Here is an 18596-nt window from a genome sequence, read left to right on the forward strand (position 1 = left end):
GCTTCATGTTTCCAAAGGCGCCAAGCGGTTAAACCAAGTGAACGGTCCATTCTTCAGGCTCCCACAAGGAAGCAAGCAGCACAATATTTTATGCAATCATCTGTAATAGAAACCACTGCGAAAAATGACACCAACAATAACAGTGTTCCCTGCTTTCAAAATTTGGAAGGTATAGCGGCATAAAAGGTGTCTTGTGCTCAGTGCACAGACGCAGGAAGCAGGGCTCTGAGGGATGGCAGCAGTCTCTTGAGACGGTGACTGAGGAGCTAGAACGTGGGACTCAGGAAGCAGCAGGGACCAGTTGGTATTATTAGCAGGTAGCATGGGGCTGAGGGAGGGCGCCAGCCTGCCGCTCACGTGACCCTGCGCCCCGCGTCTATGCTCTGCAGTATGTGCGGTGTAGCGGGCAGCGAGCTCTGATTCAATAGCAGGCTGAGTTCTCCTCATTGGTCAGAGAGGTTATGACTGACATCCAATCAGAGTGAGCGAGGTCCGTGCTGATTGGCTGCCGAGCTGTCCTTCATCTTCAGCATATCCTGCTTGTTTCTGTCGCTTTTCCTGGCCGGATCCATGTGCGCTTTGACGGACAGTGCGTCGTGATGCTGAGGTATGTGTGTGCTCCGTGCTGCTTTGTGATTGTGGGGCAGCAGCTGACACAGAGCGCATGTGCACGGACATATAAACATAATATATATTTGTGCCTGATTTTCCAGCCTGATGCCCCTGTAAGCAGCTGTATAGTATAGTGCTCTTATTGGCATTGCTTTACACGAGAGTGGTCAGCTGTGTGTATGGCGGCCTGAGCATGCGCACAGGGGGCAGATCCATGCACACTTACACTAGTCATGTGTATGGTGGCCTGAGCATGCGCACAGGGGGCAGATCCATGCACACTTACACTAGTCATGTGTATGGTGGCCTGAGCATGCGCACAGGGGGCAGATCCATGCACACTCTTACACTAGTCATGTGTATGGCAGCCTGAGCATGCGCACAGGGGGCAGATCCATGCACACTCTTACACTAGTCATGTGTATGGCAGCCTGAGCATGCGCACAGGGGGCAGATCCATGCACACTCTTACACTAGTCATGTGTATGGCAGCCTGAGCATGCGCACAGGGGGCAGATCCATGCACACTCTTACACTAGTCATGTGTATGGCAGCCTGAGCATGCGCACAGGGGGCAGATCCATGCACACTCTTACACTAGTCATGTGTATGGCAGCCTGAGCATGCGCACAGGGGGCAGATCCATGCACACTTACACTAGTCATGTGTATGGCAGCCTGAGCATGCGCACAGGGGGCAGATCCATGCACACTCTTACACTAGTCATGTGTATGGCGGCCTAAGCATGCGCACAGGGGGCAGATCCATGCACACTCTTACACTAGTCATGTGTATGGCAGCCTGAGCATGCGCACAGGGGGCAGATCCATGCACACTCTTACACTAGTCATGTGTATGGCAGCCTGAGCATGCGCACAGGGGGCAGATCCATGCACACTCTTAGGCTATGTGCGCACGTTGCGTACTAGCCCTGCAGAAATTTCTGCAGCGATCTGAAGAGCACACGTGCGCTTCAAATCGCTGCAGAAAATGTCCGTAGAGAAAAAAAAAAAGCCGATTCCATGCGCTCTGCCTGCAGCTCCTCCCATAGACAGAGCAGGAGCTGCCGGCAAAGCACACGGAAGAAGTGACATGTCACTTCTTAGAACACAGCGCTTCGGGCAGCAGCCGAAGCGCTGCGCTCTAAGACGCCACGTGCGCACGGCCCCTGCACAATCTCCATAGATTATGCAGGGGACGCAGGACGCATGCAGTTACGCTGCGCTACAAAGCGCAGCGTAACTGCATGTATTTACGCAACGTGCGCACATAGCCTTACACTAGTAATGTGTATGGCAGCCTGAGCATGCGCACAGGGGGCAGATCCATGCACACTCTTACACTAGTCATGTGTATGGTGGCCTGAGCATGCGCACAAGGGGCAGATCCATGCACACTCTTACACTAGTCATGTGTATGGCGGCCTGAGCATGCGCACAGGGGCCAGATCCATACACACTCTTACACTAGACATTCTTTATCAGTGCCAGATTTATGCAGTCAGGTAAGTTCTGCATCATTACTTTGTGTAGTCAGCCACACCATGTATTGGCGTATGTTCACACTGCATCATTTCCAGGCCGCCAATACCACCTGTTTTTAAATTGCAATATGCTTCAGGATTCGCTCCTTTTCACTAGAGTTCTGTACCCCTAAGCCTAATTCAGAAGCCATGGTGTAAGGTCCCCGATGCAAAAACTCCAACGAAGTCCCCGTTATTGCAAGCCTTTAATAGCATTGGTCTTTTTCTATAGGCCAAAGATACTTTTTGCTCCCTTAGGCTGCAGGGCCTGGGTGCGATTGCCCCCCTGCACCTAATGTTCAGACATCTGTTTTTCATGTAGGAGTGCTGCCTAGTGATGTGTCGGTCGTGAACGATCTGACGCAAAGATCCGGTTCCCTGCTGTGACCGACGGGAGCCGGATCCCCAGTGAGAGCCACTATATTCTTTAAACTGCTCTCACTTGGCGTAAAAGTCCAGTGTTCAGTGGAAGAAACCCCGCCCACCTGAACAAACCCCACCCATGCAACAATTTAATTGGCCAGTTAAATTGGCGGAGTTTAGCCGATAGTGGGCGGGGTTTCGGCGAGTTAATATAATCTTAAATATGTGTTCACCTGGGGTGAGCACATATTTAATAGGGAGCCATGAACGATCAAAAAGAGACTGCTCTTTTTGGTGAGCGGAGCCATGGGAACCGGATCACCAAAAAGAGACTGCCCATCACTAGTGTTCTCCACGTGTTTCAGATGGCATTATACCTGTCAGTCTATGGAGCTAGTCACATGTCTAATTGCGCAAAATCACAGAGACATATCTAATTTTGATTCTATGTCAGATCAAGATGGGCAATGCAAGTCTATGGGTCCATGAAAAAGATCTGACAGCTCTCCGAATGCCATCTGATTTATACTGACCTCTAGATATGAAAAGAGGATGTTCTCCATCCCATGGGTGGCAAGGAGAACAAAAAGATCACTTTTGGAACAAATCAAACCAGAAACGTCACAGGAAGCAAGGATCACAAGGCTACGACTTGCATACTTTGGGCAATCACTGGAGAAGGACATCATGGTTGGAAGACTAGAAGGAACATGGTGAAGAGGAAGACCAGCAACCCGATGGCTTGATACAATCAAGAAAACGGTAGAGAAGACCCTGGAGGACCTATCTAGACTGCACAAGATCAATCTTTCCAGAGAGCGTTCACCTATAAAGGTGCCATGGCTCGAGATTGAGCTGAAGGCCGTTAAAAAATAAAAATAAATAGGGATTTTATTTATAATGCTCAAGAAGAACTGATGGCCCTCAGACCAAACCCTGTTGATACTCAGACGGAAAAATTGGTCCCTTTTTTTTTTCGTATGTGGCAATAAAAAGAAAGTGTGTAAGCTCGCTTTTTTTTTTTTTTTAAAAAAATACTAAATCCACCTGAACAATTGCGGTGTGCATATACCTTTTAGTTGTCTATTTGTCAGAAATTTTAACCTAAACTTTTGGCACATTGTGGGCAATTCATTAAGATGGTTGCAAATATCTGCTGTAGACTCCTTGTCACAGTATATGTGCATGACTTGGTAGTTATGTTTAAAATATTGCAACTTTTGGCGTTTATATACCAATCCGGACCAGTTACACCAATATGGGTGTAGCACGGGTGGTTCGGGGGCTGGCGTATATCTCTGGCGACAGCGTTCCAGAATCATTACGCAACCAACACCACTTACTGAATCAGTGAGCGCTTCATTAAGACTTTTTCCTCTCAGGGAAAAAGTCCATTTTCAGAACACCCCACCCCCCCCCATCCCCGACAACGTGCAGACAAAGTACAAATCATGAAAGAAAAAAAAAACCCTCAGGTACTTGAGCCTATCTGAACGTCTGACTGCTCATTAGCAGTACCAAGCATGGTAGTGCTCACTATCAGATATATGACAGAAGAAGATAAGGAAGATTTAAAGGGTTATTCCCACCTCCAAGGTCCTATACCAATATGTAATGGGTGTAATAATATTAGCAAATACCTCTAATTAGAAATGTAGTATAGTTCTTCTGATTCACTATGTCGCTTACCTCATGTGCAGGGCATTGTAGGTCCTTAGGTATTCATGGTTACCACTACGCACAGTTAGTTGCAAGTGGTCATAGCCATGGATACCTAAGGTCCTACAATGCCCTGCATATGAGGTGTGAGACATAGTGAATCAGAAGAATTATACTACATTTCTAATCGGAGGTATTTGCCATTATTATTAGGCTATGTGCGCACTTACCGGATTTTGCCGTGGATTTTTTGCGGTTTTGCTGCATGTTTCGCTGCAGAAAATGTTCATAACATCTCTGCAGTGAATCACCAGCAAAACCTATGGGCAAAAAAAAATCCTGTGCGCACTAGGCGGAATTTGACAGCTTAAAAACAACCTCCACTCAAAAATATTATGTATTGCAAAGTGTGCACAGTACCAACATTCCAAGCTGTACTATTGAAAAAATGAGATTTTTGGCAAAAAATTGCAATTTTTCGAGCCACCCCGCCAACGTCACGGCAAATCTCCTGGGGCAGTCCTAACACTAAAATATTTTTATTTAAAGTGTGCCATGTGGCCTCACATATGCAAAATTAGGACTGCACAGCACGTACCTTGTGCTTTTCAGTCAATTCAGTCAGGAATTTGACAGCTGCATGTTTTGCTGCGGGATTCCCGCAGCAAAAACAATTGCATGTCAATTCTTTTCCGCAAGTCGCTGCGGGATTTCACTCCATTGACTCCAATGTAATCCCGCAGGGAATAACGCAGGCAGCAAATTCTGTGCGGTTCACTGCGTTTTCCTGCGTTATTCCCTGCGGTATTTCGCGGTTTACCTCCGGTAATGTACATCGCTTGTCTGCGGTTTTGCAGGGAAGTGATGTCATTACAGGAAGAGGAAGCCGTGCAGAGAGTAAACACACACAGACATCACAGACACACACAGACATAACAGACACAGAACACATAGACACAGGACACAGACACATAGAACACACATAGAAAGAAAACGGAAATATAGAAAAAAAAACACGTGGGCTCCGCTGTATATTTACCGTCCAGCCGAGGTAAGCACACAGCGGCGGCCCGGTATTCTCAGGCTGGGGAGGGAGAGGGGCAGGGTTAATTTCCCCCGCCTCACTCCCCCTCCCGCAGCCGAGAATATCAGCCGCAGCTGCCCCGGCACTGTCGCATGCATTATGCGGCAGCACCGGCGTGTCCCCCGGCTCTTCCTGCCGCCGTGTAGCAGTGGCGGTCAGGGTAATACAAGGGGTTAATGGTGGTGGATCACCGCCATTAACTCCAGGCTTGATCATGGCCGCGTCTATGTGACAGCTGACATGATCAACCCGTAAGTAAAGTGAAAAAACAGACACCGAAAAATCCTTTATTTTAAATAAAACAAACAAGCCTCGTTCACCATTTTATTAACCCCTCCCGCACCAAAGCTCCGGCGTAATCCACAGGTCCTGTGCTGCTTACATCCAGCCGCGATGTGTCACAGACACAGCGCTGAATGAATGCAGCAGACAGCAGAGGTAATTACCGGTCATTTCCCACGGCCGGTAATGTGAACTCACTGCCAACCGTGGGAAATGCAGCGATCTGTCGTCTATCTGTCTGTCTGTCTGTCTGTCTGTCTGTCTGTCTGTCTGTCTGTCTGTCTGTCTGTCTGTCTGTCTGTCTGTCTGTCTGTCTGTCTGTCTGTCTGTCTGTCTGTCTGTCTATCCCTCTATCTGTCTGTCTATCTATCCCTCTATCTGTCTGTCTGTCTATCTATCCCTCTATCTGTCTGTCTATCTATCCCTCTATCTGTCTGTCTATCTATCCCTCTATCTGTCTGTCTGTCTATCTATCCCTCTATCTGTCTGTCTATCTATCCCTCTATCTGTCTGTCTGTCTATCTATCCCTCTATCTGTCTGTCTATCTATCCCTCTATCTGTCTGTCTGTCTATCTATCCCTCTATCTGTCTGTCTATCTATCCCTCTATCTGTCTGTCTATCTATCCCTCTATCTGTCTGTCTGTCTATCTATCCCTCTATCTGTCTGTCTATCTATCCCTCTATCTGTCTGTCTGTCTATCCCTCTATCTGTCTGTCTATCTATCCCTCTATCTGTCTGTCTATCTATCCCTCTATCTGTCTGTCTATCTATCCCTCTATCTGTCTGTCTATCTATCCCTCTATCTGTCTGTCTATCTATCCCTCTATCTGTCTGTCTGTCTATCTATCCCTCTATCTGTCTGTCTATCTATCCCTCTATCTGTCTGTCTGTCTATCCCTCTATCTGTCTGTCTATCTATCCCTCTATCTGTCTGTCTATCTATCCCTCTATCTGTCTGTCTATCTATCCCTCTATCTGTCTGTCTATCTATCCCTCTATCTGTCTGTCTATCTATCCCTCTATCTGTCTGTCTATCTATCCCTCTATCTGTCTGTCTATCTATCCCTCTATCTGTCTGTCTATCTGTCCCTCTATCTATTCTTCTGTCTATCTACTATCTCAGAATTAAATGACTTTTTTTTTTTTTTCTTCAATGTGCTTTATTGCATTGAATGCAATAAAGCACATCTCAACTCGCACGCGGCAAAACCACGGCAATACCGCGAACAATACCGCAGCAAACCGCGGCAAACCGCATGCGGTTTTCGGGTGCGGTTTGCCGCGGTTTTTTACCGCGGGTGCGGTAATCTTTGAGAGCATGCGGAATTTTCTCAAGAAAATTCCATTTCCCAGTGCGCACATAGCCTTATTACACCTTCAACATATTGGGACAGGATCTTGGTGATGGGAATACCCCTTTAAATGTACTCATATTGAGCAGTCAGACGCTCGACCAGGCTCAACTCAAGTACCGAGTATAATGAAAATCAACGGGAAACTCAAGCATTTTTCCGTAAGAGCCCATTGAATTCCAGTGTACTCGGTACATGAGTCGAGCCCGTCTGAGTGTCCAACTGTTCGAGCACCTGAGCATGGTAGTATGGTAGTGCTCGCTCATCATTATTATTTATTTATTTATTTTTTTAAACCATCACAAAAACTGCTCTTTATTTGCTATGACCAATGTCTACTTTTCCCTCTCGGTCCTATTGATGCTCCTGTATTCACTATGTTTTGTGTCTTTGGCTTTCAGTCCAGCAGAGTTGTTTGAAGTGCGGAGCCGGGAGCAGAGCCTTCCTCAGCGTTCACATGGACAGAAGGATTTTCTGCCAGATGGGTCCCAGATACAGAAGGAGAAGCTCCAGATCTGTCGTGCCGAGCAGTGGGAGCTGCTGGGAGAGGAGCGTGTGGAGCGACTGTAAGTAATTGTGTGGTAATGTCATAGTATCAGAGCTCGCTAACAATCATGATTGATCATTATTTAGGCTTAGGAGACTAGCTCTGTATGGGTTTCAGGGTGCGAGGATAGAAGTGTAGCTTGTAAAGAACAGTGGAGAAGAGATGGAGGTTGGGCAGTCTTTGTGGATGTTGTATACCAGGGGTCGGGAACCTTTTGGCTGAGAGAGAGAGCTATAAATGCCACATATTTTAAAATGTTATTCTGTGAGAGCCATACTCCCCAGGGGGGAGCGGCGGTGGTGGAGCAGCTCAGAAGGTCCCAGGAGGCAGAATAGGCGATGGTACGGGGGAGGGGTTGTCATGACTCAGGAGGGTCAATGTGCGGTGTCATGGTGGCAGGCGCCATTGATCTGCCAAAGTGCAGCTATGAATCTCCCGCAGTTGAAGAGATCGACTTCAAGAAAATGGCTGGCGGCGTGTGCGCAAATCGACGCAATAGAATTCAAGAAAATGGCCTTAGGGTCCTATATGTGTACGTGCCGCCTCCGCGGCCATTTTCTTAAAGGCGATCTTGTCAACTGTGGGAGATTCAAAGCAGCCCACAGATCAATGGCGCCTGCCGCCGCAACACCCCACAAGCCGCAGTATCGCCACCACTGCTGCCCCGGTAAGCCATATGCGGTTTGTAAGACGCACCCCCCATTTGTTTCCCCCAGTTATGGGGGAAAAAATGTGCATCTTACAAACCGGAAGATGTCTGCGAGCAACATGTGGCCATCAAAAGATCCACATCTGGCTCGCGAGCCATAGGTTTCCAACCCCTGTTGTATACTCTGCTGATTTGAAGGGTTGGTCTAAAAGCAAAAGTAAATTTAATTTAAACCCCTATCTATTTGATGCTATAATCTGAGCTACTTTCTAATATATAAAAATTTCCTAACTACACTATAACTACCGTAATAGAAAAAAAAAAGTTCAGCTCAGCTTATAAAGTGAGACCAGCACTATGTTACCAGCAATATAAAAATGGTAAGAACGTATGGAATGAACAGAAATGAGTAACGCATTTCTGGCCTGGCGCGGCCCTATATCTTAACTAAGACTAAAGTCCGTGCCAGGCCAGAAACGCGTTACCTGTTTCTGTTCATTCGTTTTTATCATGTAATCACCATTCTTCTGTTTTTAATGGACCGAATAAATGTTTTATATTATTGGAAATCTATAGTGCTGGTTCCTTTGGACTATATACCTTATCTAACAACTATTATTTATTTTTTTTCTATATTTCATGTCTGATGACAAATCGTTTGAGAATCCCAGTGCATGCTGGGATACTCGCACTGTCCTCAGGGTGCAGAGTATGTGGCAGTGACCGCAGCCTTTGCCCCTCCCTGAAACAAAGCATCATCAGGATGCTCGTTTCAGTGGCTGGTTTGTGCTTGCTCTGTCTGCCCCTCCCTGCACTGTGCACAGCCAAGCTTTGTTATGGGGTCAGAACAGTAATCACAGAGCGTCATGCAGGAGACCAGTCACGTCACCAGCCAGGGCGGCGTCACCACTTTCTTAGCAGCTGATTATTACATTCTGAATCTGTAAGGGGGCGAGCGCGGTGCACTGGGCAAAGAGCAGGAACAGCAGGGAGGGACATAGAGACACAGACCAGCCCCTGAAACGAGCGGCATGACACTTTGTTTCATAGAGGGGGCAGAGGCTTTGGTCATTGCCGCAGACTCTCCCCTCTGATGACAGTTCGTTTGAGTACAGTGGAACCTTGGTTTACGAGAACAATCCGTTCTGGGAATGTGCTTATAAACCAGGTTACTCGTCTAGCAAAGCAAAATTTCCCGTAGGAAATAATGAAAGCTCAGACAATTCGTTCCACAACTTGTTCAACGTCCCATCCTGGTCCCCTATTGTGCCATTCCACACATGTACAAACACACGCACACACATTATATTCAACTTACCTTCTGTTCCATCGCCGGACTGCTGGTTCTTGTAGTTCGCCGGTACAGGATGTGTATCTGGTAACCATCGCGACCGATGCCAGAGCGCTGATGTCAAAGTCAGGAGCTGCTTGCCTCTGATTGGCAAGCGCGCTGCCTTTGAGAAGCAGCTGACAGTTCCTCCATCGTTGCGATGGTTACCCGATACACATCCTGTACCGGCAAACTACAATCAGATTTCTGATCCCACGTTTCGTTTTTCTGGTCCCACTTTGTGTATGTTGTAGATTATAATAGGTATAGAGCACAGATTGCTCTCAAATAACAGAATAGATTGTCTTTCTTTGTCGCTCCATTGGGAGACCCAGACAATTGGGTGTATAGCTTCTGCCTCCGGAGGCCACACAAAGTATTACACTTTAAAAAGTGTAACCCCTCCCCTCTGCTATACACCCTCCCGTGCATCACGGGCTCATCAGTTTTATGCTTTGTGTTGAAGGAGGCACACATGCACACAATGCTCCACATTTTAGTCAGCAGCAGCTGCTGATTATATCGGATGGAAGAAAAGAGGGCCCCTAACAGGGCCCCCGGCATGCTCCCTTCTCACCCCACTGAGTCGGCGGTGCTGTTAAGGTTGAGGTACCCATTGCGGGTACACAGGCAGGAGCCACATGCCGTTTTCCTTCCACATCCCTTAGGGGCTCTGGGGAAGTGGGATCCTAACCGGTCATCCAGCCACTGGGACCGGGCTCCCTCCGCAGCCCCTGGGGGAATCTGCCGGACAGGAGACGGAGTATCGTCAGGGACATGGCCCTGCATCTACAGGTACTCTGTGTCCCCGTTGGGACGGTGCATGAAGCACCTTGGCCTCAGACGCAGCTGCGACTGCGGTGTGGATTTTTTGTCTGGGACTACCGCGCCGACCGTGCCTGTTTGCCGGCCGCGGTTTTTACTTTAGTCCCCGGCTTTTGCGGCCTAGTGTGTTAAACTCCCGCCCCTGAGCCTGCCAGTCAGGGAGAAAGGCGGGACGGTCGGTATGATGCTGACAGTGAGGGCTGGAGCACACTTCGCTGTCCTCCGTCCCCCTCACTGATCACTATGAGCCACCAGGTTCCCGCACTTTTGCGGTCCCGCCCACGGCTCTCTCCTCCCCTCGGAACGCCGGCAGCCATTGTTATAATTCTGCCGGTGGAGGATCTCAGAATCTGCTCCACTGCTCTGGGAGAGGGGGATCCTAACCGGTCGCCATGCACTGGGACCGGGCTCCAGCCGCAGCCCCTGGGGGATTCTGACGGACAGGAGACTGGACATCATCAGGGACAGAGCCCTGCATCATAAGGTACTCTGTGTCCCCTGAGGGACGGTGCATGCAGCATCTGTGTTACAAATGCCGCAGCGGTTGCTGAGTGGTTTGTGAGACTGGGACTACCGCGCCGACCGCGCCATGTTTGCCGGCCGCGTTTTTAAATTTAGTCCCCGGCTCTTGCGGCCTAGTACCATATACTCCCGTTCTCGGGCCTGCCAGTCAGGGGTAACGACGGGACGGCCGACTGGACGTCGGCAGGGAGGGCTGGAGCATACGTTGGTATCCTCCTTCCCCCTCACTGAGCACTGTGGGGCACCAGTTTTCAGGTGCTGACCCCCCTTGGTGCCGCAGTGTATATATATATATATGTTTATTTATATGGTATATGATCTCACTGTTCGGCAGCATTATTTGCTTTTGGCTGTATACCCTCACTGATTACTCTGCGGAAGACATGCTGTTGTTTGCTCTTAAAGAGTAAGGGTGCCAAGGCACTGGCTTATTTTACAACCTGTACCTCTTGTGCGGCTATATTACAGGCAGGTTACACATACCCTCATTGTGTACAATGCTTGGCCCCGAGGGCACTCACTCAGCCGGAGCCTCCGGCACTGGTGGGACCCTCGGCCAGGTGGTACCGCCGGTTTCCACTGCACAGATGACAGGGACAGAGTTTGCATGTTGGAATCAGCAAATCTCTGAGTAGCTTTCACATTCCAGGACTCAGTCTATGGACAGAGGGTCTGCTAAGATACTGGAAGCCTTGCAGTCCAGACCGATAACACAGGGCCAGGGAGCTGTGAGTTCATCGCTCCCGGGTCCCTCTGGGTCGGTACAACAAGGGGCTCCTGGGGTAACACCCAGATCCCACGGTGAGAACTCCGTCACGGACCGCGGCCTCTGATAGGCTAAGCGGGCCCGCTGGGAACCTTCCCCGACTTCATCAGGAGTGCGTGTTTCGATCACTCTAACTCCAGAGGGGCCGTCCAGAAGCACAGAACTTCACGAACAAGCGCTTACTAAGCGCCTTATTGACACGCGTTCCCCTTTTCCCCCCTGACGTTGTTAAGGATTGGGCTCAGTGTCACAGGGTGGATTCTCCAGTCTCTAGGCTGGCGGCTAGATCCGTAGTATTAGTGGCAGATGTCCATCTCTCACGAATGCCACTGACTGCCAAATAAAGCTTATGATGAAATCCATCTATGAAGCCATAGTCGCATCTTTTGCTCCAGCCTTCGCAGCCGTGAGGGCACTCCAAGCCATCTCAGCTTCTCTGGCTGAGATTATTGCGGTTGCACATACCTCTGCCCCGCAGGTTGTGTCCTTCACTTCTCAGGCGTAGGTTTTTTCGTTCTACGCCATGAACGCCGTTCCTGGACTCTGCGAGCCGTACAGCGGTAGCATCCACCAATTCGGTGGCAGTCTGCAGGGCCATGTGGCTACGTGAATGGAAGGCAGGCTCTGCTTCCAAGAAGTTCTTAACCGGTTTGCCATTTTCTGGCGACCGTTTGTTTGGCAAGCAATTGGATGAAGTTACTAGACAGTCCAAGGAAAAGGTCTCTTCCTTGCCCCAGTCCAAAGGTTTCGGTCATTTCGGTCCTCAGCAAAGTTCCGTTCCTCCACGTCCAACAGGTCAGAGGAGGGCTAGAGGAACTCTTCTGCATGGCGGTCTAAGTCACAAGGCGGCTTCCTCATGACTTCGGCCTCACCAAGACCGCGTCCTCGGTCGGTGGTAGGCTCTCCCGCTTTTGCGACGCCTGGTGGCCACATGTCCAAGACCGATGGGTGAGAGACATTCTGTCTCACGGTTACAGGATAGAGCTCTGCTCTCGTCCTCCGACTCGTTTCTTCAAAACATCTCCGCCCCCCGAGCGAGCCGATGCACTTTTTCAGGCGGTGAACACTCTGAAGCCTCGATGTCACAAGGAGACTTCCTAGCATCAATTGACATCAAGGATGCTTATCTCCATGTGCCGATCGCACCCGAGCTTCAACGCTTTCTGCGTTTCGCCATCAGGGACGAACACCTTCAGTTCGTGGCACTGCCATTCGGCCTGGCGACAGCCCCACGGGTCTTCACCAAGGTCAGGGCAGCAGTGGTGGCGGTCCTACACTCTCAGGGCCACTCGGTGATCACTTACCTAGACGATCTTCTAGTCAAGACACCCTCCTGGGTGGCATGTCAACACAACCTGACCATTGCTCTGGAGACTCTCCAGGGGTTCGGGTGGATCATCAAATTTCCAAGGTCAAAACTGACACCGACCCAATCACTGACTTGCCTCGGGATGGAGTTTCATACTCTCTCAGCGATAGTGAAGCTTCCGCTGCATAGTCAGCGTTCACTAAAGACAGGGGTGCAATCTCTCCTTCGGGCCCAGTCACCCCTTGAGGCGCCTCATGCACTTTCTAAGGAAGATGGTGGCAGCAAGGGAGGCAGTTCCCTTGCGCAGTTTCGTCTGCGTCCGATTCTATCGGACACCGCAAATGGGACAGGAGGTCGACGTCCCTAGACAAGAACGTCTCTCTTTCCCTTGCAGCAAAACCTCTCTTCAGTGGTGTCTTCTTTCCACTTCCTGGGCGAAGGAAAAATCCTTCCGGCCCCCAGCCGGGGCTGTGGTCACGACGGACGCGAGTCTGTCAGGGTGGGGAGCGGTCTTCCTCCACCACTCGGCTCAGGGAACCTGGACTCCGACAGAGTCCTCCCTTCAGATCAATGTTCTAGAGATAAGGGCAGTGGATCTAGCCCTAAAGGTGTTCCAGCGGTGGCTGGAAGGCAGGCAGATCCGAATTCAGTCGGACAACGCCACGGCGGTTGCGTACATCAACCACCAGGGCGGCACACGCAGTCGTCAAGCCTTCTGAGCAGTTCGGCGGATTCGGCTGTGGGCGGAAGCCACAGCCTCCACCATCTCCGCAGTTCACATCCCGGTCGTAGAAAACTGGGAAGCAGATTTTCTCAGTCGCCAGGGCATGGACGCAGGGGAATGGTCTCTTCACCCGGACGTGTTTCTAGAGATCTGTTGCCGCTGGGGAACGCCGGACGTCGATCTAATGGCGTCTCGGCACAACGACAAAGTCCCGGCATTCATGGCTCGGTCCAAGGATCACAGAGCTCTGGCGGCAGATGCGCTAGTTCACAACTGGTCGCAGTTTCGACTGCCTTATGTATTTCCTCCTCTGGCACTACTGCCCAGAGTGTTACGCAAGATCAGGTCAGACTGTTGCCGCGCCATCCTCGTCGCTCCAGACTGGCCGAGGTGATCGTGGTACCCGGATCTGTGGCACCTCACGGTGGGTCAACCGTGGACACTCCCAGACCGACCAGACTTGCTGCCTCAAGGGCCATATTTCCTTCTGAATTCTGCGGCTCTAAACCTGACTGTGTGGCCATTGAGTCCTGGCTCCTAGCGTCATCAGGGATATCTCCAGATGTCATTGCCACCATGAGACAGGCCAGGAAACCAACGTCCGCCAAGATCTATCACAGGACTTGGAGGATCTTCTTATCCTGGTGCTCTGATCAGGGTTTTACTCCCTGGCCGTTTGCCTTGCCCACTTTTCTTTCTTTCCTTCAATCCGGAATGGACAAGGGCTTGTCTCTTCGCTCTCTCAAGGGACAAGTATCGGCGCTTTCCGGTCCCACCTTACAAGCGTCCGTTAACACCCTCGGATCTTAACAGGGTGCTGACGACTCTTCAGAAGCCACTTTTCGAGCCGATGAGGGATCTCTCTATCTCGCCTTTCGCAAAGGGTGGCCTTCCTAGTGGCAGTCACATCACTCAGAAGAGTGTCTCAGCTAGCAGCGCTGTCATGCAAAGCCCCCTTCCTGGTGTTTCACCAGGATAGGGTGGTTCTACGTCCGGTCCCGGACTTTATCCCTAAGGTATCCCCGTTTCATCTCAATCAGGATATCGTCTTACCCTCTTTGGGTCCGCATCCAGTTCACCAATGTGAAAAGGATTTGCATTTATTAGATCTGGTTAGAGCACTCCGGCTCTACATTTCTCGCACGGCGCCCCTGCGCCGGTCTGATGCGCTCTTGTCCTTATCGCGGGCCAGAGTAAGGGATTTCAGGTTTTCAAGTCAACCTTGGCTCGGTGGATCAAGGAACCGATTCTTGAAGCCTACCGTTCTTTTAGGCTTCCGATTCCTGCAGGGCTGAAGGCCCATTCTACCAGAGCAGTCGGTGTCCTGGGCATTGCGACACCAGGCTACGGCTCGGCAGGTGTGTCAGGCGGCTACCTGGTCGAGTCTGCACACTTTCACGAAACACTATCAGGTGCATGCCGATGATTCGGCAGATGCCAGCCTAGGTAGGCGACTCCTTCAGGCGGCAGTTGCCCACCTGTAAGAGGGGGCCGTTTTTCGGCTCTTTTTATCGAGGTATTCTTTTACCCACCCAGGGATTGCTTTTGGACATCCCAATTGTCTGGGTCTCCCAATGGAGCGACAAAGAAGGGAATTTTGTTTACTTACCGTAAATTCCTTTTCTTCTAGCTCCTATTGGGAGACCCAGCACCCGCCCCTGTTCCCTTCGGGCTGTTGTTCTTTTGTGTACACATGTTCATGTTGAATTGTTCTTTTGGTTCATGGTTTCAGTTCTCCGAACATCCTTCGGATTGAATTTACCTTAGACCAATTTATAAGTTTCCTCCTTCCTGCTTTGGCACCAAAACTGATGAGCCCGTGATGCACGGGAGGGTGTATAGCAGAGGGGAGGGGTTACACTTTTTAAAGTGTAATACTTTGTGTGGCCTCCGGAGGCAGAAGCTATACACCCAATTGTCTGGGTCTCCCAATAGGAGCTAGAAGAAAAGGAATTTACGGTAAGTAAACAAAATTCCCTTCTTTGCAGGGGAAGTTTGGGAAGAGGCGTATGGAAACCAGAAGAGGATTTGGTGGAGCTGACATTACCTGCGGTATGTGTACTTTAGCCTGATAAAACCGGGGTTTTGCTCTTATTAGCTGCATGGAAACTATACCATTCATAGATACATACTGTAACACCCAGGGCCACTTGTACTCACCTCAGGCAGTTGTTTGCTTTGCATTTTGTTGCCCTGTGAAATTCCTGCCTCTGTCATGGCCTGGAATATCATGTCAGGTGGGACTATGCTGAAGGCCCCCGTCGCTGCCATTTGGGCTTTGCTGTGAATCTCAGCCACAATACTGTGGTACTGCAGTATAAAGTACAAGTGATCAGACTAAAAAATAACTATTTAAGTAATATATAAAAAATTTCAATCACATCTACCCTCCCCCTTTCTTCTTTGTTTAGTGTTGCTAAATCTGTAAAAAGACGAGTCTATCAAAATATGAAATTAATTAACCCAAACGTTGCATGTCGTAAAGAGGGGAAAAAAGCAAAAAAAACCCCCACAAGAATAGTGACCTTAAAGGGAACCTGTCAGGTCAAAAAAGCATTATAACCTACAAGCGGGAGCCTGTGTGAGCTATTAACCCCTTCCTACCCACCCCTTTCTTGTAATATTGTGTAATATGAAAGTAATAAAATACGTTTTATTACTTACATATTCCGTATGTAAATAGCATAGGTCTCTACCCCTATGGGCGTTGCATCGCCCTGTGACGTTTGCATGCTTTCCGTGGTATCACGCCCCTGTGGGCGTAATACCATGGATTTACATGACGTCCCCCGTCTACTCCTTCAGAATCTCGTGTGCGTGCGTGCGTGCGCGCGCTTACCATTCTCGCCGCCTTTTTATCCTGGTGTTTGCTGGTCAGCTTCTGACGCGCTCTGCACATGACAGGAACCACGGGAGTCTTCTGAGCATGCTCAGTGTGCGTCAGAAGCCGACACCAAACACCAGGATGAGGCAGCGAGAATGGTAAGTATCATGACGTTATACCATGGAAAGCATTCAAACACCCACAGGGCGATGCAACGCCCATGGGGCCAGAGACCTATGCTATTTCCATAGGGAGTATGTGAGTACGGTAATAATATTATTTTATTACTTTCATATTACACAATATTACAAGAAAGGGGTGGGTAGGAAGGGGTTAATAGCTCACACAGGCTCCTGCTTGTAGGTTATAACGCTTTTGTGACCTGACAGGTTCCCTTTAACATTTAGGAAGTTGTGTGGTGTTCTCTAATTTTGATCTGCAGTGTATATAGAATATATTTTAATGTCAGGAGGGCATGTACAGCTCAAAAGCTACAATAAATACTTGTCAGTTACTCCTTATGAATGTCGTACTTGTCACCAGTAGGAGTAGTAATCTGTAACTCTTTATATGCAGGGCAAGTTTTGGCAGACTGTGGGTTTCACAGAGGGAGGTAGGCAATGTCTCTGGCCTGAGGAAGCCGTCTACTTACTGGAGTGTGTAAGTCTTGTTTTCTTCCCCATAACAATCGGCCACAATGTAAAGATATGAATGCTGACCTCTGGTTGTTCTACGCCATAATGCCTGCTTGTTGTTTTTTTTGGGGGATTTTTGTAGTTTTGATAAAATAGGCCATTTAAGCATATAATATATTGCATTTCTGATCAATTTGGCGTCCTTGTAGTGAATTCTCGTATGAAACCTTGTATATGTTCATAGGTTAGAATATACCCACACAATGCCTTGTTCACCAAGTTCTCATGAGCTTATAAAAAAAAATCACCCAAATTTCATCCAGAAATCTCACATTTTTTTTTTATCATCTGTTATCTGTGGACGATCAGTTTTTATAAAGCATAAATTATTAAATATGTGCAAGACTAAATACAGTTTCCTGTGTTAAGGAATTGCAATGTATCCATAACAATCGAATGCTGTACAGTGCCTCCATATGAAATCCGATTTATTTATGGATTGATTTTTTTTTCTTCTTCTTGTGTACCCATAGACTTGTATGTGAGTCGCATCCAAGACCTAGAAAAAAAATTGCTTATCTGCATTGTCCATTGAATAACATTGGTCTAAGTGCTTGTTTTTTCACCAAAAGCACATGGACTATACATGCTGTCGTGTGCCTTTTTTAAATGATTATTGTTCTCTATTTAGGGAACGATTCAGCTGTTTTATAGGGAGATTCAACTGTCTGTTCAAGAGGCTTATGAGAGATTGCTGTCTCGTGGTCCTGTTACTCTTCTACACTATCAGGTAAAATATGCAATATATTTTTTTATCGCTAAGGATGCATTCAAATTGCACTTGCAGTGAGTATTTGGCATTCTGAGAACTTCTTGAGTATACGTAAAACCTATTTATGAGGCCTTATTCTGATGAAGATCAAGAGTGTTCTTTTTGTTGTCAAGATGTCCTTTATTTTTTTTTTATGCTAATGAATAACATTGACTATTCCATACAAAGCATTGAATAAAGTAACATGGCACGGCAGCCTATGGGCTACATATGCTATTTACCTGTACAGGCATATGGTGAAGGCATCTCTCTAAAGCATAAGTCCTCTGACATGCACTGCAAATACAATGTGAATGCGCCCGTAGCGTTAGTGCAGTTGGTCGCTTTTCTCCTATTTTAATCTTTTGTTTCTGGATTTTCATACAGGTGTACAGCCACTTGAAAAGATTGGGCTACATTGTCACCCGTTTTGATCCAAGGTGCGAACACTTGGCTTTGAGTGAAGTTTCTCTGGTTAGCATTAACTTATTGATTTTGACAATTTGCAGGAATTCTGCTTGAATTAATGTTTAGGTTGTGATTAAGCTTAAATATTTTGGAGGGAATCTTCTTTGTGTCTACTGAACTGCTAGCAGTCTACTTTTAAGAACAATTTCTGCTTATACTAACATTCATCCATTAGTCATATGAAAACGTTTGGGCACCCCTATTAATGTTAACCTTTTTTCTTTATAACAATTTGGGTTTTTGCAACAGCTATTTCAGTTTCATAAATCTAATAACTGATGGACTCAGTAATATTTCTGGATTGAAATG

The 18596-nt window shown here is 48.2% G+C and overlaps 1 protein-coding gene across 1 annotated transcript in view; it reads left to right on the plus strand.

Moving 5' to 3' along the window:
* The first annotated feature begins 526 nt into the window (after positions 1 to 526).
* TSEN54 (tRNA splicing endonuclease subunit 54) overlaps positions 527 to 18596 on the plus strand; it is a 63267-nt gene continuing 45197 nt past the window's right edge. Inside the window, exons 1-6 of the mRNA XM_075349650.1 lie at positions 527 to 607; positions 7279 to 7443; positions 15538 to 15601; positions 16950 to 17033; positions 17700 to 17798; positions 18207 to 18259. Coding sequence (XP_075205765.1) covers positions 600 to 607; positions 7279 to 7443; positions 15538 to 15601; positions 16950 to 17033; positions 17700 to 17798; positions 18207 to 18259 — 473 coding nt within the window. The 5' untranslated portion in view covers positions 527 to 599. The remainder of the gene's footprint in view (positions 608 to 7278; positions 7444 to 15537; positions 15602 to 16949; positions 17034 to 17699; positions 17799 to 18206; positions 18260 to 18596) is intronic.

This window comes from Anomaloglossus baeobatrachus, chromosome 5 (assembly GCF_048569485.1).
Source record: "Anomaloglossus baeobatrachus isolate aAnoBae1 chromosome 5, aAnoBae1.hap1, whole genome shotgun sequence".
Lineage (NCBI taxonomy): Eukaryota > Metazoa > Chordata > Amphibia > Anura > Aromobatidae > Anomaloglossus > Anomaloglossus baeobatrachus.